At 45.1% G+C, this 22361-nt stretch overlaps 1 protein-coding gene across 1 annotated transcript in view; it reads left to right on the top strand.

Annotated features, from left to right (window-relative positions):
* Window positions 1-22361, top strand: part of LOC144682290 (hydrocephalus-inducing protein homolog) — a 151962-nt gene that overhangs the window by 93519 nt on the left and 36082 nt on the right. The window contains exons 12-14 of the mRNA XM_078544766.1: window positions 2632-2760; window positions 10366-10549; window positions 19317-19458. Of these exons, the coding sequence (XP_078400892.1) occupies window positions 2632-2760; window positions 10366-10549; window positions 19317-19458 (455 nt within the window). The remainder of the gene's footprint in view (window positions 1-2631; window positions 2761-10365; window positions 10550-19316; window positions 19459-22361) is intronic.

The raw sequence follows: 22361 nt of genomic DNA, 5'->3' as shown, positions 1-22361 counted from the left end.
CTCAACACAATTGTGAGTGCTCTCTACCCTGCTTTTGACTCTGCTGCCATGCACTACTTATCTCTACTTTGGTTCACAGTGAGCTCTGCCAAGGGACCAACACCCTCAGCCAGCCAGTCCCTCAGCTTCATCCACATCCTCATCTGCAGCGAGATCTCCTCCAGTGAAGAGGTGGAAGTAAGCTGCCTGGAAGATCATTCACCGTAGAGGGAGCAGCCAGCCAAGTGATTCTGGAGGGAGAAGTGTGTGTGGCAGGGCCTTTCGGAGCCTCGTGCAAGCACTCTCTCATGCACGTGGATTCTTCAAGTTTCACATTCATCTCAATGTCCTGAGTACTTTGGATACTGCCTGCTGGGGTTCACTTTCAGTTGTCCGTCTGAGCTGACCTGCATTTCCACCCACCCACCAATCACACTCCCATGCAGCACCTGATCTCGCCCAACACGACTCTCGTTTCATTTTCGATTTGGACAGCATGGTGCTAATTCGGTTTTACTTTCGCTCCCCCGTCCTTTATCCTCCCTCAGTCACCCATTTCCTTTCTCCCATCACAGTTGACCACCCCACCCGGCATCACATTCCACCTCCCCTCCATTATCTACCAGCCCCAACCCTCTTCCTTCAGGGATGTCCAGGTGAACATGCACATTCCCTTCCTTCCCAAAAATCCCACTTCCATCCACATTCATCTCCCCGACCTCCTCCTTCCCACACTTGGACCCCACTAACCATCTTCACCGTCCCTTTTATCACCACCATTGAACCCTCACCTTCCCACCCTACTGCCTCACTCTGCCCTTGGTCATTCTCACCCTTTGTCCATACCACGCCCACTTCAGTTTGCTCCCCAAGAGGCAAACATGGACCTATCCAACCCCTCCTGTACATGTTCACCTGCACATCTCCCCCTTTCCCCCTTCGCACCCCTTCCCCCACCCAGGAAACCCGCCCCTCCCCCCAATCCTCCCACCACCACCCCCTCCGGACTCCCGCCCCCTAATGATATACTGATGTGTTACAATGAGGTTCCCGATGTCCGATGGCAGAGAACACCGAGCGGACAATCGCGAACTAGTTTCATGCCATCGTGAAACCGATTGCGCCATTTTGTCCGCTCACGCCACCAAACACGTCCAACGCCAGCGGGCAAGGAAATCCTGGCCCTGTTTTCTTTGTGGCATTGCAGAATGACCCGTTTGTTCCATGAGGTCTGAAGAAAACGACTGTTTCCCCAGGTTCTTTTCAAAGCAGCAGATAGTTCATACAACAGGGCCCATCTCTCTGAGAACCAAACACCACTTAGAACCAGCAGCCTGTCCATGGGACACTTCAGACTTTCTAGCAATTTAAATGGCTGTACTGTTCTAGGGATCCCCAAATTGAATCTTGTCAATCTTTTATACAATCTTTTATTGTCTATGATATATTCTTCCATGAAATGATTGCCTATTTTCCAAAATCTATCAACGCCTGACCATACTTCATAGGCATTTAACAGATCAATTTTCTTGTAAATATCATCCAAGAACACTAATGGAAGATCCAAACGTTCATCATGTCCAACAGATGGGCATCCAGCTCACAAAATACATTACTTTCTGATTTTACTTTTTGTAGGAGGTGACAACATCAAGGACTGTTTCCTCTTTGGTGGAAATCCAGGTCCATGTTACCCACTTCATTCTTCCACTAGTCATATGGTTCAGACTCCAAGAACATCAGAGGATAAACATACCCCAACAATTTACACTTGCTTTCTATCATTTCTCACAACGGTCAGTTTTGTGTCTGAAAAATCTTTTCTTAGCTTCCAACCTTCACTTTTAAGCAACTATTCTCTGCCAGAAAACCTGTTGCTGAAGGATAGAACTGAAGCTAAACTTTAAACACTTTTATAAACATTTATTTACAGAGCTACTTATCACAAGCATGCACCTCCTAACCTGACCAACCACGGATTCAGTCTCTGTCTGTACAGGGGCACAAGTGAATGCCCATTTAATATCCACCACTTGTGTACAATTAAACACAATTAATATGCAATTTACAGGTGGCTGCTGCAAACTGTGTGGAAGCCTTAAAAATGTGTAATCAATGAGTGTATTTGCTGATAATTAAGCCAGATATTTTTGAATTGGGAACTTGTTTTGCTGTGAATTCTGTTATCTGCAGGGGTAGGAGAGTGGGTAACTCTTGTTTGATGATGCAGTTGTAACCTCTTTTCCACTTCAGATCCCGATGGGATGGAGGAGGGGGTTTGGAATTTCTTTCAAAAACCCATCGCAGGAAAACCCAGACTGTTTCCGTATATTTTTCATTGCTCAAAATCTCCAGGGAGGGCATCCACTAACTGGGCTGTCCAAAGTGAGGCATGCGTGTACACAGCTCCGTGTTATTGCTGGCTAAATTCAAATAAAATGGTCACTTCTGCTATGAATTATGAGTATTGTTTGTGATGTGTTAGATTTTTATTTCTGTTTCACAGTCAGCGTATTAGAAGATTTAAGGTAAGATTTTGTGACATGATTGCTGAGTAATGTTCCTAGGCTAAGTGTTAATGTTGTAGCATTTATACGGAAATGTATTTTGTTCTAATTGCAAGTAATCTTCACTATTTTCTAAAATGCGTAGATCTCCACAATTGGTCCTGTAGCACAGCAGCCAATGAGTATCACTGCAAGCATGGTTGGGGAGACGAACCTAATGAGTTGTCAATTGCCAGATGACGTAATGGTGGAAATTCTGACGGAGAGGTTGCAGGTACAGTGTGGTGCTATGCAGGAACAGTGTAGTGCTATGCAGGAATGTTAAAGCATCCAGTGTAACACATTTCATATAACAGGCTGCCACAATATGATCATTTACTTCTCGCCCTCCTCTCTACCAAAGGCACTGTACTTACTGGAGTGCAATTACATCTTAGAATTTCCGGTACTTCATCTCAGTGACCTATCTTCAGTTATGGACCATGAGTGCTGCGAGGCTTTCTGACCATGGGACAACATCATGGCCAAGCTAAATCCTATCCTTACCCAGCATGCTGCACTCTCTCACTTTGTAGCAGGGGAGTGTGTGGCAGCTTGAGCTGATTTTTTTTCACCCTATTTCTAGGCCAGGGATGCTGAAATAAATTGAATCCCCCCATGTTGCGATCAGCTAACTTAGAATAGAATGTAATTCAGGTTAGGATCTTCATTTATAACAGGCATATCCGCTAATCCATTGATGACCAAGAGCAACCTGCTTTTCCTCGTATCTTATCTAGCAGTACAAGGGGAGGGACCCTGCTATTGGGGGCTGCGTAGCCTTGAGGCACAAGAGTAAAGGGCCATTGTGCCAAGGCAGGAAAAGTAAAGGAGAAGCTCTTGGTAAATTAGGAAATAGGCCTCAATATTCCTTCCCCCAATTTGCTTGTCACTACCTCCTGTGCTCACCCTGCCAAAGTTTGAAGAATCAATGCCAAAAAAAAATGTAAAAAGTACTTTATTAATGCAGGGCAGATGGGTGAAAACAACAATGCGGGCTCATTTAAGGCTCCGTGTCCAATGTAGAGGAAATCGCATTGGGAGCAGCGAAAGCAATAGACTAAATTGAGGGAAGTGCAAGTGAAATGCTGCTTCACCTGAAAGGAGTGTTTGGGCCCTTGGACGGTGAGGAGAAAGGAAGTAAAGGGGCAGGTGTTGCACCTTCTGCGGTTGCATGGGAAGGTGCCGTGGTAGGGGGTTGAGGTGTAGGGGGTGATGGAGGAGTGGACCAGGATGTCCCAGAGGGAACGATCCCTGCGGAATGCCACCGGGGGGTGGGGGGTGAAGGGAAGATGTGTTTGGTGGTGGCATCATGCTGGAGTTGGTGGAAATGGCGGAGGATGATTCTTTGAATGCGGAGGCTGGTGGGTTGATAAGTGACGACAAGGGGGACCCTATCATGGTTCTGGGAGGGAGAGGAAGGTGTGAGGGCGGATGCGCGGGAGATGGGCCGGACACGGTTGAGGGCCCTGTCAACCACCATGGGTGGAAAACCTCGGTTAGGGAAGAAGGAAGACATGTCAGAGGAACTGTTTTTGAAAGTGGCATCATCAGAACAGATGCGATGGAGGCGAAGGAACTGAGAGAATGGGATGGAGTCCTTACAGGAAGCGGGGTGTGAGGAGCTGTAGTCGAGGTAGCTGTGGGAGTCACTAGGCTTGTAATGAATATTGGTGGACAGTCTATCACCAGAAATTGAGACAGAGAGGTCAAGGAAGGGAAGGGAAGTGTCAGAGATGGACCGTGTGAAAATGATGGAGGGGTGGAAATTGGAAGCAAAATTAATAAATTTTTCTAGGTACAGACGAGAGCATGAAGCAGCACCGAAGCAATCATCGATGTATGGAGAAAGAGTTGTGGGAGGGGGCCGGAGTAGGACTGCAACTCTTTCTCCGGTACATCGATGATTGCTTCGGCGCTGCTTCATGCTCTCGTCTGCATTTGTTGCTCCCAATGCGGTTTCCTCTACATTGGAGAGACCAAACACAGACTGGGTGACCGCTTTGTGGAACACCTTCGGTCTGTCCACAAGCATAACCCAGACCTCCCTGTCGCTTGCCATTTCAACACTCCACCCTGCTCTCATGCTCACATGTCCGTCCTTGGCCTGCTGCATTGTTCCAGTGAAGCTCAACGCAAACTGAAGGAACAGCACCTCATCTTCCGACTAGGAACCTTACAGCCTTCTGGACTGAATGTTGAGTTCAACAATTTTAGATCATGAACTTTCTCCTCCATCCCCACCCCCTTTCCGATCCCCCTTTCTTCCAATAATTTATATATATTTTTCTTTTCCCACCTATTTCCATTATTTTTAAATGTATTTCCATCCATTGCTTTATCTCTACCTTTTAGCCTATTTCGATCCCTTCCCCCCACCCCACCCCCACTAGGGCTATCTGTACCTTGCTCATCCTGCTTTCTACCCTTAGTGTCACCATTAGCACATTTCTTAGCTAATATCACCACCTTCAACACCTCTTTGTACCTTTGTCTATGACATCTTTTGGTTATCTCCACCTATCAATGGCCCTCTATCCAGCTCTACCTGTCCCACCCCCCACTTAAACCAGTTTATATTTCACCTCTTTTCTATTTTTCCTTAGTTCTGTTGAAGAGTCATATGGACTCAAAACGTTAACTGTGTTCCTCTCTGCAGATGCTATCAGACCTGTTGAGTTTTTCCAGGTATTTTTGTTTTTGTTTTGGATTTCCAGCATCCGCAGTTTTTTGCTGATATCTTTCTGGATATCTCTTCACTATCAACTACACGGCCAATTTCCCAATCATGCCTCCCACATTTAAGTCCAAGTCATTAATATATACGGCAAACAGCAAGGGCTTCAACACTGAGCCCTGTGGAACGACACTGGAAACGACTTTCTATTCGCAAAAATGCCCATCGATCATTACCCTTTGTTTCCTGTCGCTGAGCCAATCTTGGATCCATCTCGTCACCTTCCCCTGTAACCAGTGTGATCTCACTTTTCTGACCAGTCTGCCATATGGGACCTTGTCAAACACCTTACTGAAATACAGCTGGACCACATCCACTATACTATCCTCGTTACTTCCTCAAAAAGTTTGATCAAATTAGTAAGGCACGACCTTCCCCTAACAAAAGCCATTCTGACTATCCCTGATTAATCCATTCATTTGTAAGTGACAGTTTAACCTGTTCTCAGAATTGATTATAATAATTTTCCTGCCACCGAAGTCAGACTGACTGGCCTATAATTATTTAGTCTATACCTCACACCTTTTTAAGTAATGGTACAACGCTCGTGGACCTTCAACCTCCTGGTACCTCACCTGTATCTAGTGAGGATTGGAAAATGATCCTCAAAGCAGCCGCTATTTCCTCCCCGGCTTCCTTTAACAGCCTGGGATACAATCCATCTGGCCCTGGTGATTTATCTGCCTTCAAGGATACCTGTCCCTCCAGTACTTCCTCTCTCACTATGCTTATTGTATCTAATATTTCACACTCTTCCTCTTTAATTAGAATATCTGCATCATTCCTCTCCTTAGTGAAGTCAGAGACAAAGTAATTGAGAACCCTACCCACATCTTCAGCATCAGCACACAAGTTACCATGTACATCTCTGATAGGTCCTACCCTTTCCTTAGCTATTCCCTTGCTCTTAATGTATTGGTAAAACATCTTTGGGTTATCTTTGATTTTACCTGCCAATATTTTTTCATACGCTCTATTTGCTTTCCTCATTAACTTTTTTACTCCACCCCTGTACTTTTCTATACTCCTCTAGGCTTTCTACAGTATTAAGTTTTTTGTGACTGTCATAAGCTTTCTTCTTCTGCCTTATCTTACCCCGTATGCTTCTGGATAACCAGGAGGCTCTAGATTTGGCAGTACCACCCTTTTTCTTTGTAGGGACGTGTCTACACTGTGCCCGTAGAATCTCACCTTTGAATGCCTCCCACTGGTCTGTCATTGATTTCTCTTCTAATAGCTGTAGCCAGTCCACTTTCGCCAGATCACCCCTTTCTTTGTAAAATTTGTCTTTTTCCAATTTAGAACTTTTGAACTTTTATTCCTGTTCTATCTTTATCCTTTTCCATAATTATACTAAATCTAACAGCATTATGGTCACTATCTCCAAAATGGTCCCCTACTGCTCCTTCATCCACTTGCCCAGCTTCATTTCCTAGTACTGTGTAGAATTGCTTGTTGAGTTTGTTATGTGCTTGCTAAAAAAGCTCTCTTGAATGCAGTTGGAGAATCTTATGCCCTCTGTGCCTATTGTACTGTTTGTATCCCAGTTGATATTTGGGTAGTTTAAGCCCCCAACTATTATTGCCCTATTCTTTTTGCACTCAGAAATTTACCTACATATTTACCTCTCCTATCTCCCTTTCGCTATATAGGGATCTATAGTACACTCCTAGTAGTGTAGCTGCCCCCTTATTATATCAGAGCTCAACCCATGTAGCCTCATTTGATGCTTCATTTAGTATATCATCCCTCGTCACAGTTGTAATTGATTCTTTAACCAATAATGCTACACCCCCACATTTTTAGCCCCCTCTCTAACCTGCCTGAAAACCCTATGTCCATGGATCTTGAGCTGCCATTTTTGCCCCTCTTTAAGTCAAGTTTCCGTTATAGCAATTATATCATGCTGCCATGTATCATCTACCTGTGCCCTCAGCTTATTGGCTTTATTTGTTATACTCCTTGCATTTAAATAAACATCTTTTAACATTGACAAATTCCTGCACGGTAAACCTTTTAACCTTTGGTTCTTCTGTCTTTCAGAGTCATCTGCTAATTTTCTGTCTCTCGCTCCCTGCACTAAATTTGTCCAATCTGAATCTGCCCTCAGGTTCCCATCCCCCTGCCAATCTAATTTAAAGCCCCCCTCCCTGCCACCCCCCAAACAGCACTGGCAAATCTCCAAATCTCCCTGCAACAACATTCATCCCAGTCCTATTCAGGTGTAGACCATACAGCTTCCACTTACCCCAGGACTGTTCCCATGCCCCAGAAATTTGAAGCCCTCCCTCTTGCACCTTCTCTCCAGCCATGCATTTAGCGGGTATATTCTCCTATTTCAGTACTCACTAGCACGTGGTCTTGGAAGTAACCTGGAGATTACCACCTTTGAGGTCCTGCTTGCTAATCTCTTTCCTAACTCCCTGAACTCAGCCTGCAGTACCACATCCCTTTTTCTACCTATATCGTTGATACCAATGTGAACCACGACCTCTGGCTGTGCACCCTCACCCTCCAGAATGCTCTGAAGCCACTCGGTGATATCTATCACCCTTGCATCAGGGAGGCAACATACCATCCTGGAATCACGTCTGCGACCACAGAAGCACCTGTCTGTTCCCCTAACTATAGAACCCCCTACCGCTATTGCTCTCCTGTCTTTTCTCCTCCCTGCCTGCAGAGCGGAGCCACCCATGGTGCTCTTGTCATGACTCTCGCTGCTTTCTCCAGAGGAACCCTTTCCCCCATTGGTACTCAGAACTAAGTATCTGTTAAAAAGTGGGATGCCCTCAGGGGTCTGCTGCACTACTTGCCTTGCCTTTCTTGTCTGTCTGATGGCCATCCAGTCCCTCTCTGCCTGCTCTTTCATTAGCTGCGGGATGGCTACCTTCTGAAACATGCAATCCACATAGCTCTGATTCTCACGAATGCTCCTCAGTGATGCCAACTGCTCCTCGAGTTTCAAGATACGGCGCTCGGGTTTTTCCATTTGGTGGCACTTTCTGCACATATAGTTGTCCAGGAAATGGGTAGCGTCCGGGAGTCCCCACATGGTACAGGATGTGCCTTCGACGGGTATGTACAACCCTGCCATGCCTTGAATTATTTATTTACTGCACCAAAATTGGCACTTAAGTGAGCCCAGTAAAATGTTAATTTACCCCCGCTCTGCCCTTGCACCGGTTATATTTTAAATCCCCCGATCTTTGCTGGAACTCTCACTCTGTCCTCGCTCCAGTTATTTTTAAAATCCTCGACTCTCGCTGGAACTCTCGCTCTGTCCTCGCCCCAGTTTTTTTTAGAGCCCCGACTCTCACTGGAACTCTCACTCTGCCCTCGCATTGGCTTATTGCAAAGCCCCGACAGCAAAATCTAATTTGCTGTCCATAGCCGTTTTTTTACTTCTTGTATTTACCGCTTTAAATGTGTTGCGGCTTTAAAGCAGTAACCTTTTTTTATATTCAGGCTGCAGTTGCGAGGTGCAGTTGACTTCCCTCTTTTTTTTTGAGTTCTTGTTGCTGGGCAGATCTTTTTAAAAGCTTTGCAGGTGTTGTATTTTGCAACAAATGTATCAGTGCAGGTATAGAGTGTTTTTTGTACTGAGCTGCACTGCATTGGGCTTAGAACTTGATTATTCCTCTGTTAGTTTGGGAGAATCTGCTCTCTTTATTTAAATGAGTGTTTGAAGCTATTTCCCTTTCAGTTTAGAGTTCTTGTAAAAACTGAGATTTCAGCATTTCCAAAATGTTTAGAAGGTTGCACTCGCACCCTGTGTTGCATTTCACTGGTACTGCTGTTTATTATGCCCTGGTCCTTAAGTTTCCTTTTTTTAAAAACCTTTAAGACTGCAGCAATTTCTTCAGGGACCTTGCAATGGACTTCCACTCACTCTGGTGGATTCATCCACTTCCAAGTCTATACTGAAGCTTCTTCAACTTATTCTTCAAGTTTTCTTCTTGGGTGCGCATCTCTCTAGTTAGGCTTCAATTGCTTTGAATTCCTCCTACCTTGGGATACATATTTAAGGCTTCTTCACACAGCAGAGTGAGCAGGTACAAGGAAAGGTCCAGCAGGTAATTGCGCCTGTATTCCATTCGAAATTCTGATGTGAATATTTATAATGGGACCTGTTCTGTGATGGATCCTTCTAACTTGGATTGTAGACATGGGACTTGGTTAATAGACATACTCTGGTATCTTCTTAACATTTGTTTATTGGTACATCACCTAAACAGGTTACAGAGTAAGCATGTTGCTCCTAGGCATAATTCCAACCTCCCTCTCCCGAAAGAGATTCGAGAGAGAGTGAGTTGGGGAGAGAGAGAGAGAGGTAGTAGAGGTCGTGGGTTTGGAGGGTGCTGTCCAAGGAGCTTTGGTGAATTCCTGCAGTGTGTCTTTATTTTAAACCGTATTATGCCGTGATCACTATGGCCTAGATGTTCCCCTCTGCTTGTGCAACATTCTTCAATAACATCAATGGAGAAAACCATGCAGGTAGCAGCTAGTGACACTGCCTTCCTTTAGGGAAATGACGTAAGTCTGCATTGCACCACTAAGTTAATGAATTTCTCCTCCTGACAGTTTATATCCTTAATATAGCCTTATTCCTTGCCTTTGTCTGACCTTTTTTCTCACCTCCTATTTCTTCAGGCATATGTTATTTCTGCCAGATGCCTCCCCCTTGCCAATTTAAAATCCTAGTCACAGCCCTGTTTATTCAATTATGCAATTTAAACCAAACATTTGCCAAACAACTTGATTTGTATTGGTTTTGTCTATCAACCTTGCAATGTCCCAGTCCAAATGTGATGTCTAATTCTTGTATAGTTTGTCAATTTGCTGTCTAGAATATGCAGGATACTATAAATTAATTGAATTCCCCCTTGCTCAACTATGGCTCAGTGGAGGTTTTACGTCTGGTGACAAAAAAACCATATCAAAACTACATCTGGGTTTATGAATAAAATAAGTAAATCAGAGTCAATATCATCGTTTGTTGGGATTTAGCTGCTTAGAAGAAGTTAGAATCAATACTAAAGCCTGCTTTATTGTAATGTTTAATTAATTATTTAACTTGTTCTTTTTCACTATTTTCTGTTGTAGCTGAACGACTGTTGCAGAGGGGTTGTATTTGATGGGTTGGAAAGCACATATAGTCCCAGTGAAACCTATACTCTCACATCTCTACTTAAAGCAATTAACAACAGATGTCACATCTATTTAATCAACCTTAGCCAGGAATATTCAGCACTGAAGGCCAAGGAAAAAGCCAAGCAAGAGGAGGAGGGTATGTGACTGTTGTACTAAACGGCACCGCAAAAAACGCTAGCAATCTTAATAAATATTAACTTTAACAGTCAGTTTCTTTTTCTGTGAAACATGCATATCAAAATCCTGGGAAAAGTGCACTTTCTATTTTGAGTATCCTGCATTGCCATGTCAGCAATATCATAACTGCGGCAAGTAACTCACCTCCTGATCCTCAGAGCCTGTCCACCATCTACAAGGTACAAATCAGGAGTGTGATGGAATACTCTCCACTTGCCTGAATGAGTGCAGCTCCAACAACACTCAAGAAGCTTAACATCAATCAGGGCAAAGCAGTCCGCTTGATTGGCACCCCATCCACAAACATTCACTCCCTCTACCACCAATGCACAGTAGCAGCAGTGTCCATCTACAAATTGCACTGCAGAAACTTACCAAAGCTCCTTAGGCAACACTTTTCAAACCCATGACCGCTACCATCTAGAAGGACAAGGGCAGCAGACACATGGGAATGCCACCACCTGGAAGTTCCCCTCCAAGCCATTCACCATCCTGACTTGAAAATATATCACCGTTCCTTCACTGTCGCTGGGTCAAAATCCTGGAACTCCCTCACTAACAGCACTGTGTGTGTACCTACATTACATAGACTGCAGCAATTCAAGAAGGCAGTTTACCACCACCTTCTCAAGGGCAGCTAGGGATGGGCAATAAATGCTGGCCTAGCAATTTTCAAACTAATCATCATTGGCCTAACTGACAGACTGGCTTTTCATGCCAAGTTAATAGCAGCTTTATTTTCTTTTGAACAGGAAGCCCATCCCCAGTAGGAGCTGGGTTGCAAAAGTCCAAACAACAGGAAGATGAGATATTCATTCCATGAATCTTGACTGGACTTGAAGCCAGTATCACACTGGAGTGTCAGCCTGGATTATGTGCTGAAGCCTCTAGATCAGGATTTGACCCTATGACTCAGACTCAGAGGCAAGTCTGCTACCATTGAGCCATGGCTGACACTCTCAGAAAGAATGGCAGGATCTTCCAGCCCCACCCACAGCTGGGATCATCTGGTCCCTGACTTTTGGCTGACCTGCTGCATTCCCCGCGGTGGGTCCCGCTGCGGCAGGGCTGGAAAATCCTGGCCATAATCTCTAGTGGTAGACATGTGCAGCAGTTCTTAGGGGCTCTATTTGCTCCCTTTGATTATGGAAAAGGGATAAACATAAGAAATAGGAACAGAAGTAGATCATTCAGCCCTTTGAGCCCGCTCTGGCATTCAATGAGATCATGGCTGATCTTCTACTTCAACACCCCTGCACTATCCCCATATCTCTTGATGCTTTAATATGTAGAAATCTACCATTCTCAAGGCAGAATTGTCCCAAATTTGCACTGAGTGTGGTAGTGGGCGGGTAAAAGAACGTTTTACCCGCCAGCCATTATGGCGGCTTTTCCCATCGTATCGTCCCAATCCCGCCCCATTAATCATGCATTCCCAGGAAACACACCGTTTTGCTGGCAGGCGGCCTGCAATTCACCCACCACGCAGCCACCTCACCACTTCCTCACGCCAGGAGCCATATTTAGAGTGCAGCCACGCACATACCTCTCATTGCTTCCAGCCCAGGAGGGCACTAGTGAAGACATGGCCCCTAAAGCCAAGAAGAATGCAGCCCCCCGATTCAGTGACGCATCCCTGGGATACCTTCTGGACACTGTTGGAACCTGCCGCAATGCCCTCTACTCTACTCTGACCGCAGGAGGTCCATCAGTGTCACCACTGGGAGGCGGAGGTTGTCAGTGCCAACGCCGTACAGAAGAGGTTGGCCATCCAATGCAGAAACTGAATGAATGATCTCTCCCGTGCCACCAGGATAAGGCAACCATCTCATCACTCTAAACTCACACACTCACAAGCCCATCACACATCCACTGATGCCTCACTCACTGTAACTCAAGGGACATAAGACATAGGAGCAGAAATTAGGCCATTCGGCCCATCGAGTCTGCTCCGCCATTCAATCATGGCTGATAAGTTTCTCAACTCCATTCTCCCGCCTTCTCCCCGTAACCTTTGATCCCCTTACCAATCAAGAACCTATCTAAAAACAAAAAACTACTGCGGATGCTGGAAATCCAAAACAAAAACAGAATTACCTGGAAAAACTCAGCAGGTCTGGCAGCATCGGCGGAGAAGAAAAGAGTTGACGTTTCGAGTCCTCATGACCCTTCAGCAGAACTGAGCGAAGTTAGGAGAGGGGTGAAATATAAGCTGGTTTAAGGTCGGGGGGGGCGGTGGAGAGAGAAGTTGGGCGGGGACGTAGTTGTAGGGACAAGCAAGCAGTGATAGGAGCAGATAATCAAAAGATGTTACAGACAAAGGAACAGAGAGGTGTTAAAGGTGGTGATATTATCTAAGAGAATGTGCTAATTAAGAATGGATGGCAGGACACTCAAAGTACAGCTCTAGTTGGGTTGGGGTGGAAAGACTGACAGGGTATTATAGGTATAGATTTAAAAATAATGGAAATAGATGGGAAAAGAAAAATCTATATAAATTATTGGAAAAAACAAAAGGGAGGGGGAAGAAACGGAAATGGGGGTGGGGATGGGGGAGGGAGTTTAAGACCTAAAGTTGTTGAATTCAATATTCAGCCCGGAAGGCTGTAAAGTGCCTAGTCGGAAGATGAGGTGCTGTTCCTCCAGTTTGCGTTGGGCTTCACTGGAACAATGCAGCAAGCCAAGGACAGACATGTGGGCAAGAGAGCAGGGTGGAGTGTTAAAATGGCAAGCAACAGGGAAGTTTGTGTCTTTCTTGCGGACAGACCGCAGTGTCCTGCCATCCATTCTTAATTAGCACATTCTCTTAGATAATATCTCCACTTTTAACACCTCCCTGTTCCTTTGTCTGTAACATCTTTTGATTATCTGCTCCTATCACTGCTTGCTAGTCCCTACAACCACAGCCCCCCCCCAACTTCTCTCTCCAACCCCCCACCCCCCACCTTAAACCAGCTTATATTTCACCCCTCTCCTAACTTCACTCAGTTCTGCTGAAGGGTCATGAGGATTCGAAACGTCAACTCTTTTCTTCTCCGCCGATGCTGCCAGACCTGCTGAGTTTTTCCAGGTAATTCTGTTTATGTTAAGAACATATCTATCTTGGTCTTAAATACACTCAATGACCTCGCCTCCACAGCCTTCTGTGGCAATGAATTCCATAGATTCACCACTCTCTGGCTAAAGAAGTTTCTCCTCAACTCTGTTCTGAAAGGTCTTCCCTTTACTCTGAGGCTGTGCCCTCGGGTCCTAGTCTCTCCTACTAATGGAATCATCTTCCCCTCGTCCACTCTATCCAGGCCTGTCAGTATTCTGTAAGTTTCAATCATATCCCCCCTCATCCTTCTAAACTCCATCGAGTATAGACCCAGAGTCCTCAAATGTTCCTCATATGTTAAGCCTTTCATTCCTGGGATAATTCTCGTGAACCTCCTCTGGACCCTCTCCAGGGCCAGCACATCCTTCCTGAGATACGGGGCCCAAAATTGCTCACAATATTCTAAATGTGGTCTGACCAGAGCCTTATAAAGCCTCAGCAGCACATCCCTGCTTTTATATTCTAGTCCTCTCGAAATAAATGCCAACATTGCATTTGCCTTCCTAACTACCGACTCAACCTGCAAGTTAACCTTAAGAGAATCCTGGAATAGGACTCCCAAGTCCCTTTGCACTCCAGATTTCTGAATTCTCTCCCCATTTACAAAATAGTCTGTGCCTCTATTCTTCCTACCAAAGTGCATGACCTCACACTTCCCCACGTTGTATTCCATCTGCCACTTCTTTGCCCATTCTCCTAACCTGTCCAAATCCTTCTGCAGCCTCCTCAATACTACCTGTCCCTCCACCTACCTTTGTATCATCTGCAAACTTAGCCAGGATGCCCTCAGTTCCTTCATCTAGATCATTAATGTATAAAGTAAAAAGTTGTGGTCTCAACACTGACTCCTGCGAAACTCTACTAGTCACCGGCCCCCATCCTGAGAAGGACCCCCTTATCCCCACTCTCTGCCTCCTGCCAGACAACCAATCTTCTATCCATGCTAGTACCTTGCCTCTAACACCATGGGCTCTTATCTTACTGAGCAGCCTCCTGTGCGGCAACTTGTCAAAGGCCTTCTGGAAGTCCAAGTAGATAACATCCATTGGCTCTCCTTTGTCTAACCTACTTGTTACCTTCTCAAAGAATTCTAACAGATTTGTCAGGCATGACCTCCCCTTGATGAAACCATGCTGACTTTGCCCGATTTTACCATGCACTTCCAAGTAATCAAGACATCACCACTCACTCTCTCTCACACACACCCCCATATCTCCATCTGGACTCATTTCCTCTGGAGACTATCTCCTCAGCCCTCATTATCTTGAGGCCACTTGCACAGATCAATACGTGTCTCCACACATACCCTGGGATACCCCCATTCTTCAGAATTGCCCTATGCCTGCAGCCTCTTCCCTTGCCTGAGGCCAGTTCCCCCCCCCCACCCTTCCCCAAGCAAGCCATAGCCTCGCAGCCATTGAAAAGTCACCCCCACCTTACGCTGGTCTGGTAGGTAGAGACTTGCCCAAGAGCCCCCTAAAAGCAAAACCTGGCGCTGATGACCGCGAGTGCTGCCCAAAGCAAGGTAGGCAAAAAAGCCTGCAAGTCCTGAGCAAAGTGCAGCTCGCCAAGTGCATGTTACTTATGTTCAGTTGTGAAACACATTGATGTGTCTTCTCGCCGATGTGCCCGGATGACCCAGTGGGGTTGGTGATGGGGGAGGATTATTCTGGCTAGCTGGGCTTATGATGATGTATTACAATTAAATCCCCGGCGTGCAGCGGCAGGAAGCGTTGCCCGTCATTGACGGGCGGAGCACATGATTGCAAACTGGTTTCACAACATCATGAAACCGATTGTTGGCTTTCCCACCATATTGTCCGCTCACACCGCCAAGCACGGTCACCGCCAACGGGAGCAGGTGATTCTTCCCTCTGTCTTAAACATACTCAACGATTGAGCTTCCACAGCCCTCTGGGGCAGAGAATTCCAAAGGTTCACCACCCTCTGAGTAAAGAAATTCCTCCTCATCTCAACCCTAAATGACCTGCCCCTTATTCTGAGACTGTCCCTGGGTCCTAGTCACCCCAGCCAGGGGAATCATCCTTCCTCCATCTACCCTGTCGAGCCCCGTAAGAATTTTGTATGTTTGAACGAGATCACCTTTCATTCTTCTAAACTCCAGTGCATAAAGACTCAGTCTTTTTAATATTTCCTCATAGGATAATCCCTCCATCCCAGGAATTAATTGAGTGAACCTTTATTGCACTCCCTCTATAGCGAGTATATCTTTCCTTAGGTAAGGAGAGCAAAACTGCACGGAATACTCCAGGTGCGGTCTCACCAAGGCCCTGTATAATTACAGTAAAACATCTTTACTCCTACACTCAAAACCTCTTGCAATAAAGGTCAACATACCATTTGCCTTCTTAATTGCTTGCTGTACCTGCATGTTAGCTTTCAGTGACTCATGGACAAGGACATCCAAGTCCCTTTGAAGTTCAACACTTTCCAGACTCTCATCATTTAAGAAATGCTCTATATTTCTGTTTTTCCTACCAAAGTGGATAATCTCACATTTCCCCACATTATATTCCATCTGCCAAATTTTCCCCACTCGCTTGGTCTCTCCAAATCCCCTTGAAGCACCTTTGCATCCTTCTCACAACTCACTTCCGCCTGGTTTTGTGTCATCTGCAAACTTGGAAATATTACCTTTAATCTCCACATCCAAATCATTGACACAGATTATGAATAGCTGGGGCCCAAGCACTGATCCTTGTGGTACCCCACTAGTCACAGTCTGCCAACCTGAAAATGACCCATTTATTTCTACTCTCTCTTTTCTGTCCATTAACCAGCTCTCAGTGCATGCCAGTATATTCCCTCCAATTCCATGTGCTGTAAGTTTGTTTACCATTCTCATGTGTGGGACCTTAACAAAATCTAAATAAACCACATCCACAGGTTCCTCCTTATCTATTCTCCTAGTTACAACCTCAAAAACCTCCAACAGACTTGTTAAACATGATTTCCCTTTCATAAACCATGTTGACGCTTCCCAATTCAACCATTATTTTCTAAGTGCCCAGTTATCACAAGCTTTACTGTAGATTCTAGCATTTTTCCTACTACTGATGTGAGGCTAACAGATCTGCAGTTCCCTGTTTTCTCTCTCCCTTCTTTCTTAAATAGTGGGGTTACATTTGCTACCTTCAGATCTGCAGGAATCATTCCAGACTCTATGGCCGGGATTTCCCATGCCCATCAGCATCAGGTGTGTTCAGTGGTGTGAGTAGATAATATGGCGCGATCAGTTTCACAACGGCGTGAAACCAGTTCGCGATCATCCACTGAGTCCGCTGATGACGGACCACGTTCTCTGCCATCGGATGTCGGGAACCTCAGCCAGTGTAATACATCGGCATATCATTATTAGGCCTGCCCACGTAATTGTTCCCCCCCCTGCCGGATCATCCATTCACGCTGGTGGGAAAATGCCGAGGTGTTTCACAACAGCACATAAGTGACGTGCACCTGGCGGGCTGCATTTTGCTCGGGACTTCAACATTTGTTTGCCTACCTCGCTTCGGTTAGCACTCGCAGTCGTTAGTGCCAGGCTTCACAAGCACCACATCACTTTTAGTGGGGCTCACGGCAAGTCTCTACCTACTAGATCAATGGCTGCAGGGCTAGGGCTCACCTGGCGAAGGGGGGAAAATGGCCTCAGTCAAGGGAAGAGGCTGCAGGGTGAGGGCTGTACTGGGGCAGGAGGATATCCCAGGGTGTGTGTGGGGACACATGTTGATCTGTGCAAGTGGCCTCAAGATGGTGAGGGCTAAGGAGGCAGTCTGCAGAGGAGATGAGGCCAGATAGACATGTGAGGGTATGTATGTGAGAATGGGTGGTGATGTCCCTTGAGTTGGCAGAGAGTGAGATGCCATTAAATGTGTGATGGGCTTGAGTGTGTGAGTTTAGTGTGATGAGATAGTTGCTATACCCTGGCTGCACAGATGAGGTCATCCATCCTCTTAGCTGCATTGGATGGCCAACCTCTTCTGTGCAGCATTGGCACTGATCACCACTGCCACCACCTCCCAAGCCTAGCTGGTCACGCCGTTGCCCAACCTGTAGCCAGAGCAGGGGGAGAAGACATCACAGCAGGTCTCCATGGTGTCCAAAAGGCGTTCTAGTGATGCGTCACTAAACCTGGGGGCTGCAGCCTTTTTGTCTTTCATGGACATCTTCCTTGCAGTAGTCGTATGCTGGAAGCACTGAGATGTGTGCTTGCGGCTGGACTTTAAATATAGCTTGACGAAGTGGCAAGATGATGGCGTGGCAGGCAAATGAGAGCCCGCCCGCCATCAAAACGCGTGTTTCCTGGGAATGCATAACTGATGTGGCGGGTTTGGGATGATACAGCCTGAAAACCTGTCATTGCAGCTGGCGGATAAAATGTTGTTTCACCCGCCCCCTACCACACTTAGTGCAAAGCTGGGACTATTCTGCCCTAAAGAATTTTGAAAGATGACCACCAATTCATCTCTCTCTACAGCCAGTTCTTTCAACACTGGCATGTAAATCATCAGGTCCAGGGGATTTATCAACTTTAAATATCATTAATTTCTATTTTTTTTACTAATATTAACATCTTGCAGTTCCTTGTTTACATTAGTCCCTTAATTCTCCATTGTTCCTGGGAGGTTTTTAGTATTTTCCTCTGTGAATACCACAAGAAAGATTAATAGATTGACCTTAGATTATTTTTTCTCCCTATGAAGTTTAGATGATTTCCCAGCAGAAGTCAGGCAACCAAAATGTTAACATTTTTATCATTTTATTAAGCAATGGGTGAATGGCCTGGAATTGCTAACTTCATGATCCATAATAACCAGTTAGCTGACAGCAACTGGAATTTGTATTTTTATTTTGTATGTGGTGTGTATATTTGAGAATGCAGAAAAACTTGATTGAACAAGAGATCCATCCAGTTGTCATGCTTAGAATCTGCAGGCGCACTAGCTGTTCCTACAGAGGTTGCAAATATTTGACGATTGCAGGGAAATATATTAATGCATGCAGTCAGTTTTGGTAGAAGTAATCTCATTGTTGTTGAAAATTTAGTTCCCTTTTCTTGCCTGTTTTCCCTCCTTGTTTTCTTTTGAAAGTGTTATCCTTGTCTGCACTGCTCCACGTACATACCCTGTTACCCTGCCCAAAAGACCCTTCATTACACTTGGACTCAGATGGTGATTGTTGCTGGTGAGGCATCATAGCCAAACCTGATTCTGTCCTCACCTCACCCTGTTACCCATAAAAGTATTCTTCCTTTGCTGTAGCTGTCATATGGAGCAAGGAGAGGAAGCCTGGATGACTTTCCCATTCTTAAACTAGGACGCTGAAGTTAATGTAACAAACCTACCTCTGACTCAAATGTGCTAACTTAACACAGCCACTATTATTGAACCTGCAAATGTCCTGGTTTGAAAGGCTTTACTACTCAAGTTTATTTTTTTATAGTACCTCTGTGAATAACTTTTGTCTGTTTCTCTCTATTAAAGGAGCTATATAAATACAAGCTGGTGTAACTGATCCATAGGGGGAGCATATAGAATTTAATATGGAATGCATTTAAATCATAAATCACACCACCTATATAAATGCTTTATTTCTCTGAACCAATTAACAGAGCAACGGGCGAAGGAGCAAGAAAAGAAAGAGAGGATTTATCTGCAAGAGTTGGGTGAAGAGGAATATGAGGCTCTGTCAGAAGAAGCAAGAGCAGAGTTTGACATGAAACGCACTTCTTTATTCAGAAAACGCAGGGAAAAGTGAGTGAATAAGCCATTCTCCCAACTGCCCGGTTCAGATTCTGCAGGTGTACTCATTGGTCCCACAAAGGAACAGGAGTAGATGATTTAACCCATCGAACCTGTTCTGCCATTCAGTTAGATCATGGCTGATCTGTATCTTAACTCAATTTACCCTTTTGATTCTGTATCCCTTAATGCTCTTACCTAAAGAAAATCTATCATTCTCAGCTCTGAAATTTTAAATTGAGCTAACCTCAACAGCTTTTTGAGGGAGAGAGTTCTAGATTTCCATTAGCCTTTGTGTGAAGAAGTGCTTCCAGACATAATTTGGTTATATAGTATTACTGCTTTTCTTGATCTGTAATGACCTAGACTTGGGAGTGCAGGGCACAGTTTCAAAATTTGCAGATGATACAAAACTTCTAAGTATTGTGAACTGTGAGGAAGCTAGTGATTAACTTTAAGAGGGCATAAACAGGCTGGTAGAATGGGTGGACACATGGTAGATGCAGGGAAGTGTGAAGTGATTCGTTTTGATAGGAACAATGAGGAAAGGCAATATAAAAAGAGGACACAATTCTGAAGGGCATGCAGTGGAGGTACCCTGGGGGTATATGTGCACAAATTGTTGAACGTGGCTGGGCTGTTTGAGAAAGCGGGGATTCTGGGCTTTATAAATAGAGGCATAGAGTACAAAAGCAAGGACGTTATAGCAAAACCTTAAGACTGGTGTTACAGACAGGAGGGTGTCGGTTCAAACAGCACTGATTTTCCTCTTACCACCTGTCTATAAACACAAGGTGTTTTGAATTAGTTTGTTTTAAAGAATATGCGTTGGTGTATTTTTTCCCAACCCCTCAATTTTTGTGTGATCCAATTTTACTGATAATCTGCAGAAAACCTGAGTTAGGATTAACCCAGAAGGTTAGTTTATTTCACACATTCAAAATCCGCAAAAGGAGTGCCCTCAACCGCCAACTCTGCATTCACACAGGAAATGGGGGGATAGAGGTTTACAGTACAAGGACCACAGAAAAACTGATTATCAGTTCACGTGAGTTCCAGAGTCCAGTAAGGAACTCTTTCACATAGGCGTTTCGAGTTCGGCTGGCTGAAGACTGGTATTGTTAAGATTTACTTTTCAGGTGGTGTTGATTTCATGAGATGAAGTAGGCATGCAGAGATTGAGTCATTTCAGTAGGCGATGGTACGATAACTTCAAGCGGAGTAAGGTTAGATGGACCGGTTGTCCAGCCTGGACAGAGCCGGCTTCTTTGTGGCTTGTCGGTTAGAAAGTAAAAAAGAAAACTGGGTGTGCAGCTCAGAAAGGTAATTTTAAACTGTTCGAAAGGCCAGAGTCTTGGGTAAGTTGACCTTCTTCTCCACAATGACTTCAAAAAAGTATGTTTATCCAATGTCTGGAATTAGCTTTGTTTTCAGAACTGATAATGTCTCAGCCATTATGGGTTCAAATGGTTGCCAGTTATGTTGAGGGTCTGGTGTTTGGGAAGCCATTGTCTCAGCAGACCCACTGACTCTGCTAGCAAGATTGGCTTATAAAATGCAAATGGCCTTCCTGTAACTCCGTTTGAAATTGGCCTGACTAGCCCTAGATTTTCTGTTAGTAGCTCCTTAGACATAATGAGGTGTGATATTCCCGAAACTGAGAGGAGAATTATTTTGTTCTGGAGACTGCTGGAGATAACTCCCTGACAGAGGGTCAGCCATCTTAATTTTCTTTGTTCATTGGAAGAGTCCAGTTTAAACATAAGAAATAGCAATAAGGGCAAGTTTTTTCAAATATATACAGTGTTGGGTTTCTGTTCCGTTTCGGCAGAACACAACTGTGGTTTGGCTACAGTTGGAGTATTGTTTCCAGATCTGGGCACCACCCTTTAGGAAGGCTGTAGAGAGGTGGCAGAAAAGATTTATGAGAATGGTTCCAGGGATGAGAAATTTTGGTTATGTAGATAGAATGGAGAAGCTGGGTCTCCAATGAGAAGAGAAGATTTAGAGAGGATTTGATAGAGGTGCTCAAAATCATGAGGGATCTAGACGGAGAAGATAAGGAGAAACTGGTCCCATTGGTGGGAGGGTTGAGAGCCAGAGCACAGCGATTTAAGGTGATTGGCAAAAGAACCAGAGGTGTATGAGGAAAACCTTCTTTATACAGTGAGTGGTTAGGATCCAGAATACATTGCCTCAGAGTGTGGCGATGGGAGATTCAGTCATGGCTTTCAAAGAGAATTGGATAATTAACTGAAGAGAAAAAACATTGCAGGTGTATGGGGAAAAGGTGGAGAAATATGACTAGCTGAATTAAACCAGGCACTCTGTGGCCCACGGAGAGACCCATGGCTACAATGGCCATCTCCTTGGCAACACCCTCCCTGCACTAACCAGCCCCGACCCCCTGCCTACACCAGACCTTTTCCCCTGGCCTGCCTGATTGACCCTGGTGCTCCCAAATCCCAGTTACCTGGTTGTGAGGGCAGACTCTGGCATCCTCTCTGCTGGGTACAGTCCCAGCAGTGGCCACTGCTCTTGGTGGCACTGCCATGACTGCTGAGTTGCCAGCACTCTGATTGGCCAGCAGCTTCCAGGGGGTGGGTGCACATCATTTAAAGAGATGGGAGCCCTGACGGCAACTAATGAGTTGCCACATAGCCAAAACGTTTGGCCAGGGGTCCCACAAATGGCTGTGGCAGTGTTGCCCTGGCTTTTGGCTCATTGTCAGGGCCCTAGACATGCCAGTAAAATTCTAGCCACTTTCTGTATCCTTTTTGCGAACACTTCTTGCCTACTTACTTGGAGAAGTTAAAATCTCCTACGCCTATTATTCTGCATCATTTACTCATTTCACATATTTTCAAATTTCTTCCTTCACCTCCTTTCCACCAATAGATTGTCTGTAGTAGATC

This window comes from Cetorhinus maximus, chromosome 6 (assembly GCF_964194155.1).
Source record: "Cetorhinus maximus chromosome 6, sCetMax3.hap1.1, whole genome shotgun sequence".
In the NCBI taxonomy this organism is placed as follows: Eukaryota; Metazoa; Chordata; class Chondrichthyes; order Lamniformes; family Cetorhinidae; genus Cetorhinus; species Cetorhinus maximus.
This window is presented reverse-complemented; position numbering and strand designations above follow the sequence as displayed.